General features: G+C 55.8%; 1 protein-coding gene across 1 annotated transcript; it reads left to right on the top strand.

Annotated features, from left to right (window-relative positions):
- Window positions 1-3,850: 3,850 nt before the first annotated feature.
- LOC142056989 (uncharacterized) lies at window positions 3,851-6,124 on the top strand. Its single transcript, XM_075092489.1, has 3 exons — window positions 3,851-4,073; window positions 5,173-5,357; window positions 5,900-6,124. Exons 1-3 carry the CDS (start codon window positions 3,851-3,853, stop codon window positions 6,122-6,124), a joined length of 633 nt encoding a protein of 210 aa, XP_074948590.1.
- The last annotated feature ends 13,585 nt before the right edge of the window (window positions 6,125-19,709 follow it).

Raw genomic sequence — 19,709 nt, 5'->3', positions numbered from 1 at the left:
TCACTAACTGGGATGAATGACGAGCAGCGATACACTAAGCAGGCCCTCCGCCAACTGCATCCCCACTGATGAGCAGCCTGCTGATTGGGATGGTTGGTAACTGGGACCCTCTTTAACTGGCAGCCTGATGACTGGAATTGTGCTAACTGGGATCCCTGCTAAATGGGAAACTTGGTAACCGGGATGCCACTGACTGGGATCCCCACTAACTGGGATACTCGCTACCTGCAATGCCCAGTAACTGGGATGCCTGCTGCCGGGGATGCCCGGTAACTGGGAGGCTCAGTAACTAGGATGATCATGAACTGGGATGCTTGCTAAGTAGAAAGCCCACTAACAGGGATGCCAAGTAACTGGGATGCCTGCTACTGGGGATGCCCGCTACTGGGGATGCCCAGTAACCGGGATGCCCACTAACTGGGATACTTGCTGCTGGAGATGCCCAGTAACTGGGATGCCCAGTAACTGGGATGCCCACTAACTGGGATGCTCAGTAACTGGGATGATCACTAATTGGGATCCTCACTGGGATGCTTGCTAAGTAGAAAGACCAGTAGCTGGGATACCTGCTACCGGGGATGCCCACTAACTGGGATACTCACTACCTGCAATGCCCAGTAACTGGGATGCCTGCTGCCGGGGATGCCCGGTAACTGGAATGCTCACCAACTGGGATCCTTTCTCACTGGGATACTCACTAACTGAAAAGCCCACCAACTGCGATGCCTGTTACCCAGTATACCCACTAACAGTGGTGATAACTGGGATGCTCTGGGGTCTGTGTGGCTCAGAGACGCTCAGTGCTTCAGATGCCTTTGGGAATGGGTCCCAGATGCTCGGAGCAGAGGATGCTTAGCTGGAAGCAGCTGCTTTGCCACCGCCGGCATCCTAAAGCACTCTAGCACAGAGTGGGACCAAAGCTGTGGGATGGGGCAGGGCAGGATTTGTCCTTAGCCATGAACCCACTGAGCCACAGCTCTAAAAAGCCACAAAACAGAAATAAGGAAGATTAGGGGAAAAAAAATCCTGGTTTTCCTTCAGGTGCGTGTACAAAACCTTTAAAGAAGACATATCCCTCCGGCTTCAGTTCCATATCCCGCTTGTCTGCTGCAAGGGGTCTCATCCCAGCCCGGGGGGACTCATCCAGCCCCGAGTCACCCAGATCTGCTGCAGGACTCCCGCCATTTGAGGCACAGCATAATTTATCCTGTATCATACACCTACAGATGTTATTATTTGCAGCGACTCCTCTGTTGAAGCTCTCAACTTCCAAGAGCTCCTGGGCAAGGAGTTCCCCAGGTCAACCACTCACAGGGTTTTAAAAAAATATATTTTTTCTTTAATTTTTTTCTGCCTTTGCACCCACAAAAAGCCCCCGGTGGTGGCGGTGACCTGCGCACGTATGAGTCCTGCTTGAGAAAACCTCCCTGGAGCTGGGTCAAGTCTATCGAGAGAAGAAGCAGAGCTGCATATCTTACGATGCTTAAGGGAGGGCTTCGCTCTGCGTCCCAAATCCAGGCGACAAGACCCTTAATAACACCAAAGGAAGAGTGGATTTAACTGTGGGGGAAGATCTGGGATTCAGATAAATGATCCAGGAGGGAGCGAGGGTCAGGCCTGGATCCTCCTCAGCCACTTGATGGCAGTGGGTGTCCAAACACTTTCCTTTTTTTCCAATAATTTCAGCTGATTTGGTAGAAAATACCCCTTTTCCCTGCAAATTGTGGGTGCCCCCCACCCCAGCCCCCAGCACAGAGCCAGCATGGTCTGTGGGGGATTTTTGTCGTTGAAGGGCTCCCAGAGCCGGGATGGGTGGACAGACAACGACCAGACAGATGGATGCTGCAGGACAGAAAATGGCCACAAGACAAAGGGGGGGCCCTGGGGCTCCGGCGTCACCCCTGACGCTGTCCGGGACAGGGGGGTGACCCTGGAGGCCCCCCTCCTCCACAGACAGACAATCCACACCCTGCCCAGACAACCCGGCCACAGGCTAATGAGCAGCATTGTTATTAATTAGCTCAGGAGCCGGAGCCTTGGGGCAGTTTTGCCTCAAAATTAGGCGGGAGCCACCCTTGGGTTCTGGATGTGGACCTGGTGAAAGGAGGTGCTGGGTTTGAGGGCAGCAACCCCCCCAATTCCAGCTGTCCCATGCTCTCTTGCTTGCACAGCATCACTGCTGCAAATTACTAAAACACCCCCCCAAATCTCTCCAAGACAGGATTTTCCCACCTGGCTGTCCCAAAGCACCGCTGGGCACCAGTATCCCCATTTTGGTCCCGTATTGCCTGGATCCCAACCCCATGGATACCATCAGCATCCCATCCAACACAGGGGTGCTGGGCACCCCCCACTATGGTCCTGGGGCCACCCTGCTGCGTGGAGGGGCTGGGGGGGGGTGTTTGCTGAGCTCCATCAAACAGAGGGAGAGGAAAAAGGGAATAAAAAAAGGGAAAGCACCTCCTAAGCAAACACACCCGAGCCCACCAAACCTGGGTGGGGGCCCCCGCCTTTTTATCTCAGCCTTTTCAAGACTGTAATTAAGAACTAATAACACCAAATCCGCCACCCTTTCATCTCTGCCCCCCTCCCCAGGCCTTTATTTGCCCCCACCGCAGCAGTTGCGGGGCGATGGCCCCCCATGATGAGCTGGGGAGCGTGGCATTGCCACCAGCACGGTGCCCACCATGGGCTTTTTATGGCTCTTTAATGTAAAGACAACCCTGGGGATCCTTCACCTGCTGGTACCAGGCTTGGATGCACCCCTAGACCGTGGATTCGGGGGGGGGGGGAGGTGTCCCCCATACCCAAACCCATCACCGGGGCGGCCCCGCAGCTGCACAGCGGAGGGTGCTCCCTGCCAGGGCACAGCCCCGTAATGACTTTCTCAGCGCTGGAGCGATCCTTGCGGTGTTGGTTTTTTTTTTCCTCAGCTTGAGGGGCTGCACACGCGTGTGCTGGGTCCCGGGGACCTTGTGAAAGCCGAGTGAGGGAGGCTGCTGCTGTGCAGATGTGGGCCCCGGCCCCCCAACTCCCCCGCGCCCCATTTCCTCCCCAATAAACCCCCAAGCCCCGGTGGAGTCCTTTGACCGGGGCTCGCTCCCCCGCCGCGCCGGGCCCGAGGTGTGACTTTTCCCAGCTCATTAGGAAAAGCTGCACGATTTTAAGAATCTCAGACCCTAATGACCATCTGAATCCCATCAGCCGAGAGGGGCGAGCTGAGGGGGTGCAGGGACAACCCCCCCCGCCTCTGCTACCGCCTCTCAGAGCATCCCTGGTCCTGTCCCTTTGCCTCACTGGGCTGGGGTACAGCTGTGCCCCTCCCAAAAAGCAGCTGTACAGTGAGGTGTGTGATGGACTCAGAGTACCGATGGGGACCCCGAGCTCCCCTGGGGCATTTGGTGGCCTTGGGGTGACACTGGCTGTCCTAGGGTGTCCCCTGGGTGCTTTGATCCTCCTGCCTGAGTATTTCGGAGCCAAAAAAACCACGGTTTTGGGGGGATACACGGGGTTTTCACTCCAGGGGTGGGGGGGCACGGGGGTTCTCCACTCTAAGGGAAAAGGGACATCGGGAGGACACCCCAGTCGAGGGTAGGAGGAACATAGGAGGGAGGAATAGCCCCATCGAGGATAAGGGGACTTGGAGGGGACGCGGGACCCCCGCCCCGCCACCCCCCGGGCAGGACAGAGGGCGATGCCATCGGGTCCCCCCCCCACCCCGATGCCCGCCCCATCCCGCCCCGTCCCCTCCGCCCCCCGCGGTCTCCTCGGGCCGGAGCAGAGCCCCGCGGGGGCCGGTCGGGGCGGCCGTATAAAGGCGGGGCGGTTCGACCCCCGAGCAGAGCCCGCCATGCCGCCCCCCGCCCCGCCGCCCCCCGCCCGGCCCGGCCACGCATTCACCATCGCAGCGCTGCTGGGACGCGCCCCCTCCCCGCCGCCGCCGCCCCCCCACCCCACGCCGCCGTTTTGGGGGTCCCCCCCGACCCCCGGTCCCGCCGCTGCCGCCCGCGTCTTGCTGCCGCCGCCCGCCGCCCCCCGGCCGCTCTGCCCCGCCTGCTGCGGGGTCCCAACAGGTACCGACATCCCGCACCGGGACCCCCCTCCGCATCCCCCCGGGGAGCACCCCCAAATGGGGACCTCCTTCCGGCTCCCCGAGGGGGGACTCTTGTCCACCTCTCCCATGGGAACGTCTCGAGATGGGGATCCCTTTCCAGCTCCCCAAGGGGGACCCCTGCCTGCCTCTCCCAGGGGTCCCCTCTCAAAGGCACCTCTCCCAGGAGGACCCTTGTCCACCTCTCCCATGGGGACACCTCCAAATGGGGACCTTTTTCCATCTCATTGAGGGGGGGACCCTTGGCTACACCCCCCCGCCGGGGGACCCCTCGCCAGGGGACTTCTTCCAGGAAGGGCCCTGCCCACTTCTCCCATGAGGATGTCTCCAAATGGGGACCTGAACCGGCCTCCCCAAGGGGACCCCCTCCGAAGGGGATGTCTCCAAGGAGGACCTGAATCCACATCTCCCATGGGGACATCTCCAAAGGGGGATCTCCTTTCACCCCTCCAAGGAGGGGGACCCATGCCCACCTCTCCTGGGGGAGCCCTCCAAAGGGGACCTCTTCCAGGGGACCCATGTCTGCCTCCAAATGGGGGACCTCCTTTCATCTCTCCAAGGGGGTCCCCTTGGCCGCCTCTCCAAATGGGGGACCTCTTTCCCAAGGGGACATTTTCCAGGGGGACAACCCCTGTCCACGTCTCCCATTCGGCTGTCTCCAAATGGGGGACCACCTCTACCTTCTCCCGAGGGGATCTCTCCCACAAGGACCCTCCTCTGCCCCTCCAAATGGCACCTTCTTGCCTCTCTTGGGGACATCCCCAAATGGGGGAGCTCCTACCTCTTCATGGGGACCCCCTCCAAAGGGATTCTTTACAAAAGGGACCCGTATTCACCTCTCCAAGGAGATCCTCTCTAAACAGAGGACCCTCTCCCACCTCTTCAAATAGGGGACCCCCTCCAAAGAGATCCCTTTTGCCTCTCCAAAGGAGGCACCTCCAAATGCGAAGATCCTTTCTCCCTCTCCCAGAAAGGACCTTCCAAGGGGGGACCACACTCTAAAAGGGACCCATTCAAGGGCTCCTCTCCACCCTGACCTCCCCTCTCTGTCTCACCTCCAGGCTTCCTGATGTCCAAGTGCTGCTTCCCCATCTTCAAAGCCAAGACCGGCAAAGCCAAGCGAGTCCGGACCATCTTCACCAGTGACCAGCTGGCCCGGCTGGAGAAGGAGTTTGCACGGCAGCAGTACATGGTGGGCACAGAGAGGTGCCTGCTCGCCTCCTCCCTGCACCTCACAGAAGAGCAGGTAAGCCCTGCCACGCTCCATTTTTTCCATCTTTTCCACCTCTAATGATTCTATGATCTCCACCTGCCCCCCCAGCAGGTCCAGGGAGGCTCCCAAACCTGTCTGCCGATGGGTGGGACCTGGGCCTCATCCCTCAGCCTGGGGCAGGAGCCGTGTGGGACAGTAACTGCAGATAGTTTACATTAAAAGGATGGAGGATCACAGATGGGGAAACTGAGTCACAAAGTGGTTGTCCTACGGCCATGCGGAAGGGTTGAACTTATGTCCATCTTAAGGCTGGACCTTCTCCACCACTGGCAGGTCCCAGCTCACCAACACAAGCTCAGCTCCTGGGTTGCAGGGGACAGTTTTCCACCTTGCTTGGGACAGAGTGTGGCAGGGGACCTCTGTCCTGGCCACCCAGGGGATGTCGGAGGCTGTGGGCACCTGAGGGTTTGGGGAGTGTCTGGGCACTCTGCCTGAGCCACGGTGGTTTAGGAGACCATGACCCCATGGTCCATGGAGAAATCGGGTTTGAAAGCTGAGCTTTACTTCTTCCAAAGGTGAAAGTCTGGTTCCAAAACCGGAGGATCAAGTGGAGGAAACAAAGCTTGGAGCAGCAACAAGCCAAACTGGCCAAAATGGGTTTGGCCACCCCGCAGAGGAGCCCCGACTCACAGAGCCACCACGGCAAGGAGGAAAAGGACTTCCCAGCGGATCAGGACGACGTGGCCTCCTCCCCAGGCTCAGGGACAGCACCTGCACAGACTGTGGCAAAGAGCTGCTGAATCGCCCCCTTCGGGCTGCTTTTCCGTGTGTATTATATGAATGTATCATAGCTGGCAATGCGCGTATCTAATATATACAGGGCACCCGTTATTTTTGCAGTGCAAAAATAAATTATTTATGCAACTCTTGGGCTCATCTTTGCAGGAGGAAGAGGAACAACACATGCCTGCGGTGGCAGCAAGTGTTTGGTGGGGCTTGTCCCACAGGAGCAAGCCCTGGAGGACCAGGGGAGTAGGGGCCACCTGCACACCCCACCCAGGATCAGCCCCACATCCAGGTTCATCCCAAAGGCGCTGGGTGCTCTGATACCTCCTGGTGCTCTGAAATAGCTCAGGACCTTCACAGAGCCCAGGGCCTTGCAGAGGACCTCCATCTCACAGGCCATCCATCTCCATCGTCCTTCCTGCCAGCAGCGTCATCGCCATAAAGCCCCGCTCTGCCCGCGGCTCACACACCCCGGCGCAGTGATGGCATCCTGCTCTCCCGGGCTTTTGGAGTCAGGAAAGCTGGGAAAACCAGGGGAAAACATACCTGGAGAGCAGAGCTGAGTCTGTGAGCAGGACACCTGGGGTGCCATCTCAGCTGGGTGAGGATTAGCCAGGTTTTAATTGTAATTGCTTGGCCCTGCTTAGGCAGATGTAGAGGTTTCAAATCCAGCAGGTTTGTGCTGGACACTGGCCTGAGGATGAGCCAAGGGCTCCGTGGGGAGCTGGGGAGCAAGAGAGCACCAACGACCCTGGATGTCCTAGATAAGAGCAGCAATGAGGATGTCTGGGTGCTTGCCTGGGCAGCACCAGCTCCTGCTAACTGTATTTTCTTGGTGTCTGCTCTGGGCTTGGGGCTGGAGGAAGGAGGGACCCAGGTAGAGGGTTTATTTGGGCAGGTATGAAACCTGACGCAAGGAGAGGGGATGAAGCAAAGAGAAGGGGACGATCTAAGGACAGGGGGGACAATGCAAGGAGAGGGGGGATAATTAAGAAGGGGATGGTGCAAGGAGTAGGGGGACAGTGCAAAGAGGAGGGGACGATGCAAGGAGAAAGGGATGGTGCCAGGAGAAGGGGACGATGTGATGGAAGCTGCCCTTTGTTCCGGCTGTTTTCAGAGCCGGGATTAGCGGCGTGTCTCAAAGAGCCCAAACTGTGCTAATGTCTTCACATGTCTGCTGAGAGCCCAGTCTGCGCCGGCGGGTTTAACCCGCTAATCTCGCATGCCGGTGGGTTTACTGCAATCATCCCCAAGACAACAGGGCTTACGGGGGATGTTTTAATATCGCCTGGCCAGGGGCCAGGCTGATTGCGAGAGTTAAATTGTTCTCAGGACACCTTTAATCCCCTGGGAGCTGGCAGTGCTCCGCCTCGGGCAGGATTGGGCCTTTCGGTGGTGCTGGCCTCCTTGGGGTGGGTTGGGGGGGGACCCATTCCCACTCCAGAGGATGCTCCTGCAGGGTCCATCCAGTTCAGACCCCTTTGCAGGCAGCACCCGACCAGGGAAATGGAATTAAAACTGCTGGGCTTGACTGAATTTTTCAAAAGGTGACTTTTATATGAGATGAATTAGAGCATATCCACCGCTCTGGCACCTTGGGCTTTGGCTGGGAGCCTTTTCTGACGGTGGGTGATGATCCCTGAGGGGGTGGCCAGTCCCTGGGGGTGTGCAGGGCTCAGGATGCCTGTGTCCCCTTTCCATTGCCATGGGAGAGCGAAGGCCATCCCCTGCCTTCCTCCCACCCATCGATTAACCTTTTTGCGCATTCCTTAGGGTGGGGAAGGGACCGTATCTGCAGGACGAAGCAGCTGATTACTGCTCCAGTGGGGATGAGAGGAGCCAAACTCCCAGGTCTGACCCTGCTAATGGGATGGATTTGAAGGTTTTCAGAAGAGCTGGATTCATCTGGGTCATTTTATGTCCTGCCAAGACCCCACTGGCCCTGCCATCCCAGAAAGGGGCTTTTCTTCTCCCATCAGAGACATCTCCCTCCTAGGCTGAGGAGAAGGTCTTGCAGCTCAGCCCAGCTCCTGGCAGGTTGATCGGGACACATGGATCCGGATCAAACCCAGGCACAGCGATTTGGCACCATGGAAAATAAGGGAGAGAGACGCTCCAAGATCTTGGCAAGGTCTTGGGCTGGATCAACTCACCTGAAACAAAGCCTTGGCTCCTCTCATCCCACAGCAAAGCTTGTGCAGTAAAAGAGCTGTGTGTCCTCACCCAAACCCTACACACATTCCCAAAACCCCTCTAGTCCCTTCCCAATCCTGCGTATCACATTTTTCTTTTAAAGATGCAAGTTTTTCAGCTGTCTGCAAAAAATGAGTTGTCTTTCAGCAGCAGATAATTATAAGGAAGTGAGAATTAAGCAGCCTTATTAAGAGGATAAAGATTATCTGCTAAAGATGCAGTGCTGAGCCCTCCCCAGCAAATCTTGGCTCTGTAGATAAGTAGGCGGCTTGTAGGAGGCCAGGTAGGTTGTGAGATGGGTGAGTGGATGCATTAGGGTGGACTATTTGCACAGAGGAACAGCCTGGCCTGCATGTGGGTAGATGGGTAGGTGGGTGGATGATTGGGGATGAGTGCAGGACGCTGGCAAATAGGTGCAAATGGGTGGCTGGGTAAATGGGATGGGAGAAGAGATAGGAGAAGGGATAACCCTAGTGGAGCTGCTCCTCCGTGTCGCCCTCCCCGCTGTCCTTTCTGCCAGGATTATTCCTGCTGAGCACATGGCAACGGGCACGATTTGTTTGCACTAGTCACGTTTACTCAGGATGGCAGAAGTTTGCAGGATGGGGCATTTGGATGCTGGAGCAGCAGGACACCTCCAGCCCCCCAAAATCCGTGACCCAGCCACACTCCCAGGCACCTTTTGTTGCATGCCTTCCCTGAGCAAGCAGCCCCCTTCTCGGCTGATCGCCCCTTCGCGCTCTCTTTTCGGGGGGTTTTGCTAAATGGGATTACTGTGTGCCGAGGACGGGCCAGGGTGCCGGGGAGGGCAACCTGCGAGTGGCAGAGGTTCAAGGCAAAGCCCGACCCAAGGCGGGATGTGGGGCGCTGGGGTCAGCCGTGCATGTTTCCAGGCTCCGTCTCCTCGTGTAATCTTGTTAAATGGTCAGGGAGCATTTCCCCCTGCTTCTCCCTCCCCTTTAATTCCCGATTGAAACATCAAATAAGCTTCCCAAGGCTGCCGGGCAGCTCCGACAGCTCCACGCTGCCTGGTTTCCGTGGAAATTAAAAAAGACATTACGAGCAATGGGAAGAAACGCCACGACATCCCAACTTTTGCCGTGTTTCTGGGATGAATTTGCCCCAAAAAGCCTTGCTCAGCCAAAGAGCAAAGGCACCAATTCTTTGCATTAAACTCTCAGCTGGGAAGTAGCTCCTGGATGCATGAAAATAAGGGTGAAACAGGGTGACCTGCCTGGAAATGCAGCAGGAAACCGGGGCAACTAAGGAGACCCCTTAGATGGGGTGAGCATTGCAGTGGCCAAAGTCTCTGGGTTTAAAAATCCTGGGTTTAAAAGGTATTTTATCCTGCAACAAGAAACACAGGGCTGTAGACCAGGACTGTGCACTGAGTGCTGTCGGAGCGAGAGCGAGCAGTGCCGTGCCTAAATCCTGCGCAGGGCTGCGCAGGGTGGTCCGCGGTCTGCTAGGGGAACACCATCAGCCCTGGTCTGGGTTTGCCACGGGGCACATCAGCTCTGGAATAGCTACTGGCGCTCACCCCACCAGCTCTCCTGCTCCCTGCTCCTTCCTCACCTCCCATCCCAGTCTCAAAAATGGGAAGACTGGGAGGAAATCCTTGCCCAGCTCTGCTCCCAGCCACACAGGTGGCAGGGCGTGCCCAGAAACCAGTTTGCTTCATTTCAATGAGATGAACTGTTAGGAAAAAGAGAAAAAATTATGAAAATAGCACCATCTTCCCCTTTGCAAATGGCTTGTGGCACAAAAGCCCTCAGCCCTGTGGCACCGCCACCCTGGCACTGTTGGGCTGGGCTTTCAGTGGAGGTGAAAGACACCAGACACCCTCGGCAACAGTGTGATTTTATTTTTAAAAGTTAATTAAATAATTAAATCAAGTAAGCCCTGATGGTATGGGATGAATAAGGGGATCTCACTGGGAGGTGTGGGACTGGCAGTCAGATAAAGTGCTCCCCAGCTCTGCTAAAACCTCCTCCTGGGACTTAGGCTGTGATGCTCTTGAGCCTCAGTTTCCCCAGCCTTGGACACACGTGGTATCAGCTCGACTTATCTAGGCCGGGTCTAATCCCGCTCCCACTCAGCACCCCTGCCGAGAGCCGAGCCGGATCCGGCCCCCGCTCTGCCTCATCCTTCCCCCACTCCATCTCTATTGATTTAATAAGATGGAGAGGAATTAACGGGGCCGGAGCATTGGAATAATGAAAGATGAACAAAGGGGCAGCGCTAGCAAAGATGCTGCCAGCTTTTAATGATGAGGCCGGGCAGATCCCCTGCTAGCTGTCCCTTTGGAGTGGCGATTAAGAACATACTGTTATTGTTAAGGCAGAGAGATAAATCCCTGCACCGTTTCTGATGTGATCAGCCAGGGCTTCTCCCTACAATTTGTGATCCTATTGTGGACGGTGTTTGCCCTGGGCAAGGAGAGTCTGGGAACCACTTATGAACCATCCTTTGGTCATTAGCCTCCTCATTAGGAGAGGACAATGTAGGAGAAAAAAGATAATTGAAGGGAGCAGCGGGCTGATGGGGCGCTCAGGCCTGCACCGGGGCTGCCTCAATGCTTAGTTTGTTTATAATTCCCAATTAATTTTAAATATGTGGGTTTGGGATGCTTTTAATACCCGCAACTGTGACCCCTGTGAACACCGTGGTGTTCAGGTCTGTGCTTGATGGGAGGCATTTGGAGCATCCTCCGAGGCCTTATTTTTTGGGTATTGGCTTATTTTTTCGGGGTCACCCCGGCTTTGCTGTCAGCTGGGTGTAGCCCCATCAAGGACTCAACTCGTGGACTTCAACCCACACCGGATTTGGAGGGACCTCAGGCAGGCGGATGGGCCCCCAGCACCCTGCGAGGCTGAGGGTGGTGGGATGCAGCAGGTCCCGCTCCCTCATTTCACATCTGGCTGAGATATGAGGCCAGATGTGACTCTGAGGGCTGTGACACCAAGGAACAGCCCCACTTGGATCAGGGACAACATGGAAAAGGCCGGGGTGGGATCCAGCCTTGCTGAGCCACGTTGCTGGGTGGGCTTAATTCAAATCCTGCCTGGAAATATCAGCCTGGGTGATTAATCACAGGAAAGCCCCGAGGCTGTGGGGGGAGAGGTGCTTTACCCCCAGAAGCTCGGCAATGGCGTAATAAGAAGAGCAGGTCCTGTCCCCACGGCCAGGGACACCCTGGCCAGGCTGGGTGCAGGGCTCCGTGCCCTGGGGAGGAGGGGGAAGAGCAGTAATTCCTCAGGATGCTTGATATTATCAAGTGCTAATGAGACCTGGATGGGGCTGAGGTGCTTTGCAGGCCATTATCCCAAATTAACCTGACAATGCAGCCGGGGCCGGTGTCTGAAGGGCGGTTGGGGTGTGTATTGGCTGTCTGGGGCTGGGGGAGAGAAGGATGCTGCCCTCTGCCTTCCCCCCGGGCCAGCTCCCCTCTGCCCGCACCCCTGAAGCTGAAAGTAAGCATTTTGCAGGGTTAGTTTGCCATCGCATGAACATGTCATATCGGCTTCCCGAGAGGTTTGCCAGGCCGGAGCCAGAGTAAGGCGATAGGGATGGAGAGGACAGGGGAGCGGGGTGTTCGCCAAATCCTCCTTGGAGGAAAGTCTTCCGTTCCCAAATCCTCGTGTCCATCCCACACTGCTACTTGCACCGGGCTTTTGCAGCCCATCCAGCACTTGGGCAGTGGATCAAACTGGGGATCACTCAGCTGAAAAGCCACCATGGTCTCAGAAGAAGCATTTCCCCTGAGCCGGTGGCCATCCTTGTGCTGGGGGGTCTTGCAGGGAGCCGTAGCGGGCTGGCCGTGCTCTTTCCACCTGCAACCAGGGCTCCCATTGCTGTATAACGCCCTCAAAGCGCAGACAGCGTCGTGCCATCGCTCCTTGTCCTTGCGCCAGTTTGGGTCTGTTAATGGGACCCTGCGTGGTGCCGGGGATCCAGAAAGCAAAGTGAACCGTGGCCGGATCCTGCTGCAAACGGGAGAGACGGGGTTCGCCATGAGCAACCCAGCACCTTGTTCCGCAGCTCTCCAGCTGCTCCCCAGCTCCTCGCTGGGCACCCGGCACTGCCGGGAGCTCCCGGGGCAGAGGGCGTGCGCAGTCGTTGTTGTCAGCCCGAGCCGTTTCTCTTTTCTAGACTTTATGATGAAAGGACCAACGTGCATCCGTTATCCTCCGGGGAGAAACCCCGCGCTCCTCTTTGCGCAGCGTACATGAATCCCCATTCCCCTCTTACAGGATTCAGTGGGATCTGGCCTGGAAAGGGGCAAATCACCAGCTCCAGGAGCCACGTGATTTGGGGACGTTCCTCGTTGCTTTTTAATTATTGGATTATGGATTATTATTTTTTATTACTATGAGTTATCACAGGAGAAATGGCTGCAAAAATCTGACACAAGGCTAAAAGTTAGTGTTCAGAATCCCATTTTTAAGACAATTTTTATTTTTTTAAGGGTAAAAGGCATGAGCTCATGATCTCAGACTCCTTAGGTTGGCGGCACTGGTCTAGTTAACCTAATGAGCACAAGCACACGCCTGTCTAATCAGCAACAGGAGCCCTGGGATCCATCTTCTCCCTAATAGGATGCGACTGAAAGGATGCTCTCAGTCGAGATGATGTTTTCGCACTTGCAGGACTCACACCCCGGATTACAGATGCACAAAATCCCCGTCACGTTTTCACGTGTGCTTGCTGTGGGTTTGGGGAAATTTCCGCCACTTTTTTTTTTTTCCGCTCGCTGGGGTGGTTTTGCGGCTTGGAGAGGGGATGGAAATGGAGCCAGGCTCTCCCCACCGACCGAGGCGAGGTGTGAAATTTCTCATGGGCAAACAAGCGAGAGCTGCGGGGTGCCCAGAAGAAGGGGGACCGAAAAGATGAAGGAGGGGGGGGCGGGAAGCGGAGGAGGAGAGAAAGAGGCAGCTAGAGAGAAACAAAAATCCCCAAAGCAGCAACCTGGTTTGAAGAGTGGGGCGTTTTCTATGAGGGGATTGTAAAATGCACTCTCTCTTTCCCCTTTGCAGGGGGGAATAAGGGCCCCCACTCTATCTGATAGTCATTAGCATCAATTAGCCCCGTTTGAAGTAGGCAACATCTTTGTCTCTCTGCAAAAAAAAGAAATAAAAAAACCTTTCAGGGAGCCCATAATAACATCTGGAGCAAGGAGAGGCTGAACTCAAGTTCCCCACTTTCATCTCTTGTCGAGGTACTTGGAATGTTAATGCAGCCTCATTCTTTAATGGAGTTATCAGGAAATGCTTTTCACCTCCTTCCCTTTGCTCAGGGGGGATGTTTACAAAGGGCTGGGGGCTTTTTTTGTTGGTGGGATTTTTTTTTTTTACCCCCCCTAAGCAGCTCCCCCTCCCCTTTTATTTCCTACGCTCTTGAAAAACAGGAATAAAATACATTTTTTTTCTAAGAAACCCACAGCAAAAACCCTACCACCATAAAAAAAATGAGGATCACGGTCCATCCTTTCATCCCTCTTCCCCAGCTCCTGCAAAACCCTCCCTGGTGGGAGCGGACGGGGTGGGACGGAGGCGGCGTGGGCAGGGGGAGGCGGGGGGTCCCGGCCCCGAGCCCCCTGCTCCGCCTGGCTGCTGGGTGCTATATTTCCCAAGTCATTACCAGCGAGTGAAAATTTCCAGCTTTCGAACCGAAATGCATTAGCTGAGCACACAGTACTAATGGGAAACAGGACGCGTCATTAGGCAGCGGGTTCGGCCAAGCAGGAGAAGGCGAAGGGAAAAGTCAGCCCGTGCTTTTTGTCCTGGCGCTCATCCGGCCGGCTCGCTGTCCATCCATCCGTCTGTCCGTCCTTCCTGCCGGCAGCATTGCACCGTAACCCCCTGCTCTATGACAGCTTGGCCATCCCAACAACCGCAACATAAACAGCTCTGTGAATAACGGGAGGAGCGTCTCCGACACCTCTTTCCACAGGAAACCGTGCCCGAATCACAGTGGCAGTTGTGACTTATTATAAAGCAGAAAAATAATGACGAGATTTAACAGACTTTTAATAAACCAAATCAAAACCTTGCGTAACGACACCCGTATTTCAATCCACGCAACCTCTCTGCAAGCAAAGCCCGAAGCTGTGAATCTCTGGATTCTTTTTTTCTCAGTAGCAGGGCTTTTTTTTTTGGGGGGGAGGCTTTGGTGCTTGCCCAGCTTTGAACGTGTGATTTCAATTAAGCACATGGTTACACGGCGGCAGGGTTGGGGCTGGCTGTTTGGATAAGGAGCAATAAAGCGGCAGCTGTATTTATTCACTTATTTTGAAGCTGCTGGGGAAGACAGGATGCTAAATGGGAGAAAAAAGAAGTGTTTTAAAGGCAAACTTGAGGGACTCTTTTGTCTCCTGCGGGCATCCTCTTCCCTGAGGTTCCAGTAGCCATCACCAGGGTGCTTCCTCGGAGGGGGATAATCCTGCCCCAGCATTCCCATAATTTCCATTTGCTTTGAAATGCTTGAAAATATAGAGATGCCCGTTTATAACGAAGTCTATTTCTACAGCTTGGCCAGGGAAAAAAACTGTAAATGGCACAAATCCCTGATTTAAGGCTGGATTTAGTGGATACGGACAGCTAGCCCGTGCACTCAGAGATGTTTAATGCTGGGTTATTAAAGCCACGGGGGATTTTTTTCTCTTGCTTATTAACCTGGAGGCTCCGGCCTGGGAATTTCTCTGTGTCTGCGTACACCAGAGCGAGTTTTCCCTGTGAGCTTGGAGGTGCGAGCGGGAAGGTTTGTGTGCGCGCAGGGCTGCGAATCCCCGGTGTTTGCTCGCACCTGGGCGAGGTGTCTGTGCCACCTGCAGCCGTCCATCGGAACACGCGTCTGCGCTTGACTCCGGTGGCATCGCGCTGGCACGTCACCCAAACCAGACCACCAGTTACACCTCCGCAGTACTCCCATAGTACAGTCGCCTCTTAGCCTGTGCTAAGAGCTCCTGATGTGTTTTTCCCATACCCCAGATACACATGTACACCCTCCGGCACACCCGGGCAGGTACAGGCAGACATGTTACCCTCGGCACAGTGGCAGGACGGGCTCGCACAGCCGGTCCCAGGGTACGACCGTGTCTGTGGGCAGCGGGCAGGGGTGGGCTGGGCTTGAGGAGTGTGGCCCAGGGACGGTGGGTGTGCCTGTGAGGCCTGGGGGGAAAGGTGTGGGTGATGGGGGCGTGTGGGTGTCAGTGGGGTCAGGGTGGGGAGCTGTAGGTGTCCGTGGGGGTGTCCGTGGGGGAAGGTGGGGGTGCCAGCAAGGTTGTGGGGGTAAGGTGTAGTTGGCCACGAGGGAGGAAGGAGGTGTCTGTGGCAGAAGGAGCAAGTGTCCATGTGAGCGTCTGATCGGAGTGGGTGTTGTTGTGGGTGTCCATGGAGTGGGAGCAAGTGTCCGTGGGGAACGAGCAGGTGTTGTATGGGAGTCTGTGTCACTGTTGGTGCCTGTGGAGAGGGAACTGGTGTCACTGTGGGTGTCCGTGGGAAGGATCGGGTGTTGTGCAGGTGTCTGTGGGGAAGGAGTGGGTGTTGTGTGGGTGTCTGTGTCACTGTGGGTGTCTGTGGGAAGGAGTGGGTGTTGTGTGGGTGTCTGTCACTGTGAGTGTCTGTGGGGAGGGAACTGGTGTCACTGTGGGTGTCTGTGGGGAAGCACCAGGTGTCAGTGTGTCTACAGGGAAGGGGCAGGTGCTGGCATGGGGGCCCGTGGGGAAGGAGAGTGGGTGCCTGTGGGGTGACAACGGGGGTGTGCGGGTGGGTGCCTGTGGAGGAGCCAGCAGGGAAGGAGGGGAGCCCGTGGGGGTGTCGATGGGGAAGAAGGAATGGCCGTGGGGAAGAAGGGGTGTCGGCGGGGGTGCCGCTGGAGGCCCGCGGGGGTGGGGGCAGACCCCGCCGCCCCCCCGCCGCCGCTTTGCATAGGAGCGCGGCTCATCCCACCCCACCCGCTCCCTCCATATAAACCGGCGGGGCCGGCGGTCGCCGCACCGGTCCCGCCATGCTGCGCAGCCCGCCGCGCCCCCGGCCCGACCAGCGCCCCCCAAGACCCCCCTTCCACATCGAAGCCCTCCTCGCCCGGGAGCCCCCACGCCGTGACCACGCCGCCTCCTCCTCCTCCTCCTCCTCCTCCGCCGCCGCCCCGCCGCCCCCGCGATGGCCCGCGGCGGGACCGGCATCAGGGACCGGGATCAGACCGGGCCCGGGCCGGCTGGGCTGGGGCTGGGGTTGGGGCTGGGGCTGCACCGCGGCCGGGCGGGGCGGTGCAGGTGAGCGGGGTGTCCCCGGCTGTCACGGGTGGGTGCGCGGGGTGGGTGCGTGGGTGGGGACAGGGAAGGGGGGGGCTCTTGGGGCAGGGGCTGGAGTGCAGGCGGGGGGTGCGGGGACCTTCCGGCCGGGCGCTTGGCTGGCGTCACCCCCAGTGGAAATAAGGGGGTTTGAGTCACCCAGAATTGGCTTCTTTTATTTTCTTTTAAAATTTCCACCCCCCTGCGGCTGTAGTTTGATTTCCTGCAGCCTCTCGGCCGACCCCGAGGTGAAGAGTTGGGTTGGGGCTGTGGGAAATGAAGGGAGGAAGGGAAGAGTTTCCTCATAACTAATATTAGCCATTTAACCCCCAATTAATGACCGGGTGAAGCGATACCCTACTAACACGATTTACACCCTTCAGTAGCAGGTTTCGGGTCAGGGACGGTCCCCCCCGTATCCTCGTGTGCCCCCACCTGTGTTTTAAGGGCTGCTTTGCACACACTGGCATTTATTTCTCTTTTCATGCACCAGAAAGGCACAGCAGTGCCCGTGTTTCCATCGTACCCGTTGTGGGGGCTCCCCTGTTCCCCCAAAGCCGCCCTCGTCCAGCTCTAATTTTCCTCTCCCTGCAATTTTTCACTCGCAGAAGTGAAACCTCTGAGTGGTTTCGCAGCACCCGACCCCCAAAACTGTCCGTCTGTTTAGTGCCAAAGCACCTAAGGAAAAGAGGGTTTTGTGGTTGATCCAGCAGCGATGGATGAGACTGGCCCATCCATCAGCCTCTCTGTATTTCCACTGAGGGGTACTGTCGCTTTTTAGAGGCAAAACGACTCATTTGTTGTAATGAAGTACCTCTATTCAGAATATTTTTTCTTGAAATTAAGTGTCTTTTTAGCATTCAGAGCCTGATCTCGTCATTGCCCAGGCAAAGCCTGCAGCCAAGCACATATTTCACTTGTATCAGGACCTCCTGATTCGATCCTCACGGCTACAATATTCAGATACCAAAAGTATTTGCTACTTCTGATCTTCTTTTTAAAGACTTAGTGTGACTATTTAATCTACCATTTCTTTTTCGAGACAGCATCTGCATAGCTTTGTGTTAATGTATGTACTATATCAGATACACAGGTATGAAAATATAGTTAAACAATTTGCAAAGCTATTTCCACAAAGCATTTCACGTTTGAAATTACACTTGCTATTATCCCAGTGTTAAAATAGAAAAAAATGTGACCGGTGGAATTATTTTAATGATGAAAAGAGTTTTAAGTGCAATTACGGTTGTTAAGCTGTCAGGTCTACAACCCACAAATCCTTAAACACGCGCAGAACTTACACCCAATTAATGAAATGAAGTAGGTCAAGGTGCCCACTTGTGCCTGGAGAATATGACAACATTAAAGGAGAGATAAGTAGAGGGTGTGAATCGGCGTCGCCGTGTACAGTATTTTGATTCAAGTTGAAGAAACTTGGCTTGCCAGGATCTATCGCACCAGTCCCCTGTCCCTGGTGGCTGCTGTTGCTGTCCCCTGGTGACAAGGGGGATGGCTGCGGGCTGCTGAACCCAACCGCTGCTCAGAGCCGAGCTGATCTCGGACGCGTAGCGTTGACCCAGGGCTGAGGTTCCACAACAGCAACGGTGGGAAGCGTTAATGGCCTGACCCTGCAGATGCATCCTGCATATGATACTTTCCACCCATGTCCCACTGGCTGTACTAGTGGGTTTCTTCTTAAAGTTAAGCGCGTGCCCGGGTGTTGGCCGGGCGGAAGCTGTGGTACCGTCAGACGGTGCTGGCCTTATCTGGTTCCTAATACCTTCACAATGGTACTTTGATACCCAGAGGTGTTCTCGCCTGCACAGCCAGGTCCCGCTGCCTGGAGTCTTTCTGGGGCTCAGAACAGGAGCAGAGTCTCCAGTCCAGCAGCTTTTGGCATCGAGCAGGGCTTGACTGTCCATCCGGTGCTTCACGGTCACGTGTGCAAAGTCTATGCTAACGTTCTTGTGCATTTCGTTAACTCCAGAACCAGCAGCTTGGATGCAGAGGGTTTTTTTTCCTTGATGGCTGCAACCCTCTCTTGTCTCTCCACCCTGCAGTGAAATCGGGCTCCTGTGAAGGTCCTTCAGGAGGACGACAGAGCTGCTGGGATGAGCCTTGCGGCTCCCAGGGGATGGGTAGCAGTCACCCATTCCTTGTTGTACGTGGAGATGTGTGTGACTCACAGTCTGTGCTGGCAGAGGCGGCACGCTCTTAGGCACCAGCATGCTCTTAGGCTGGTGCCGGCTGGTCCTGTGACAGTCCTGGTGGTGTATTGTATGCTAATTAGGTAATTATGGTTATCATCAGGCCACAACTAGATAGGAGACTGAGAACGGATCCACTTGTTGCTCCTGCTAATCCCTCTGCACAGGAAAAACTTGATGGATCCTTCAACCTCCTGAGACCAAAGGGACTAAGGTCTGGGGTGAGGATCTGCACAAGGGCTGGTGACTCCTGTGTTCACCAGGCCAGTCCGTCAGCTCCAGTATCTTCTCCTGGCCACTGGCTAACTGTGGGTGCCAAGGGAAGGGTAGGGCCAGCCGGGGTAAACTCCCCCAACCTTTAGATATTTTTCATTAGGGGGCTTCTTGAGATGGAGGTAGGATTTTTGTGTTCAGCAGCTCTCAACAGACTTTATTATTCTGTTCCAAAGATCCTGTACAGATGGAGGTCACACCCTGCTCACCTCATTGAGCACTGACTTTGGGGTCTGGCTGCACATCCAGGATGGTCCTAGGTCATACCTGTGGGTAGAATGACGGAATAGCTTGGAAGGGACCTCAAAAGATCATCTGGTCCAACCTTTTGTGACAAAGGGAGCCTAGATGAGATAGCTCTAGGTAGGGACAGGGTAAGGACATCCCTGCTTTTCTTTTGTGGTGCTACTCTCTCGCAGTCCCCTTCAGTGCACAGGGCAGCTGCATGTGGATTTCAGCTACAGCTGAAGCAAGCCGGGCTTGGCACTTCAACAGGGGTGGAGGAGGAATGGCCTCAAACATGCAGACCCCTTCAGTTGCTGCTTCCTTCTTGCAGGTCTGGAGTTGTCTCATTGTGTAGGGACCAACTCACTGGGCCCCAGTGGGCCTTGGAGATCCGGGGGGCCCTGCAAG

The sequence above is a fragment of the Phalacrocorax aristotelis genome, chromosome 4 (assembly GCF_949628215.1).
Source record: "Phalacrocorax aristotelis chromosome 4, bGulAri2.1, whole genome shotgun sequence".
Classification (NCBI taxonomy): Eukaryota; Metazoa; Chordata; class Aves; order Suliformes; family Phalacrocoracidae; genus Phalacrocorax; species Phalacrocorax aristotelis.
This window is presented reverse-complemented; position numbering and strand designations above follow the sequence as displayed.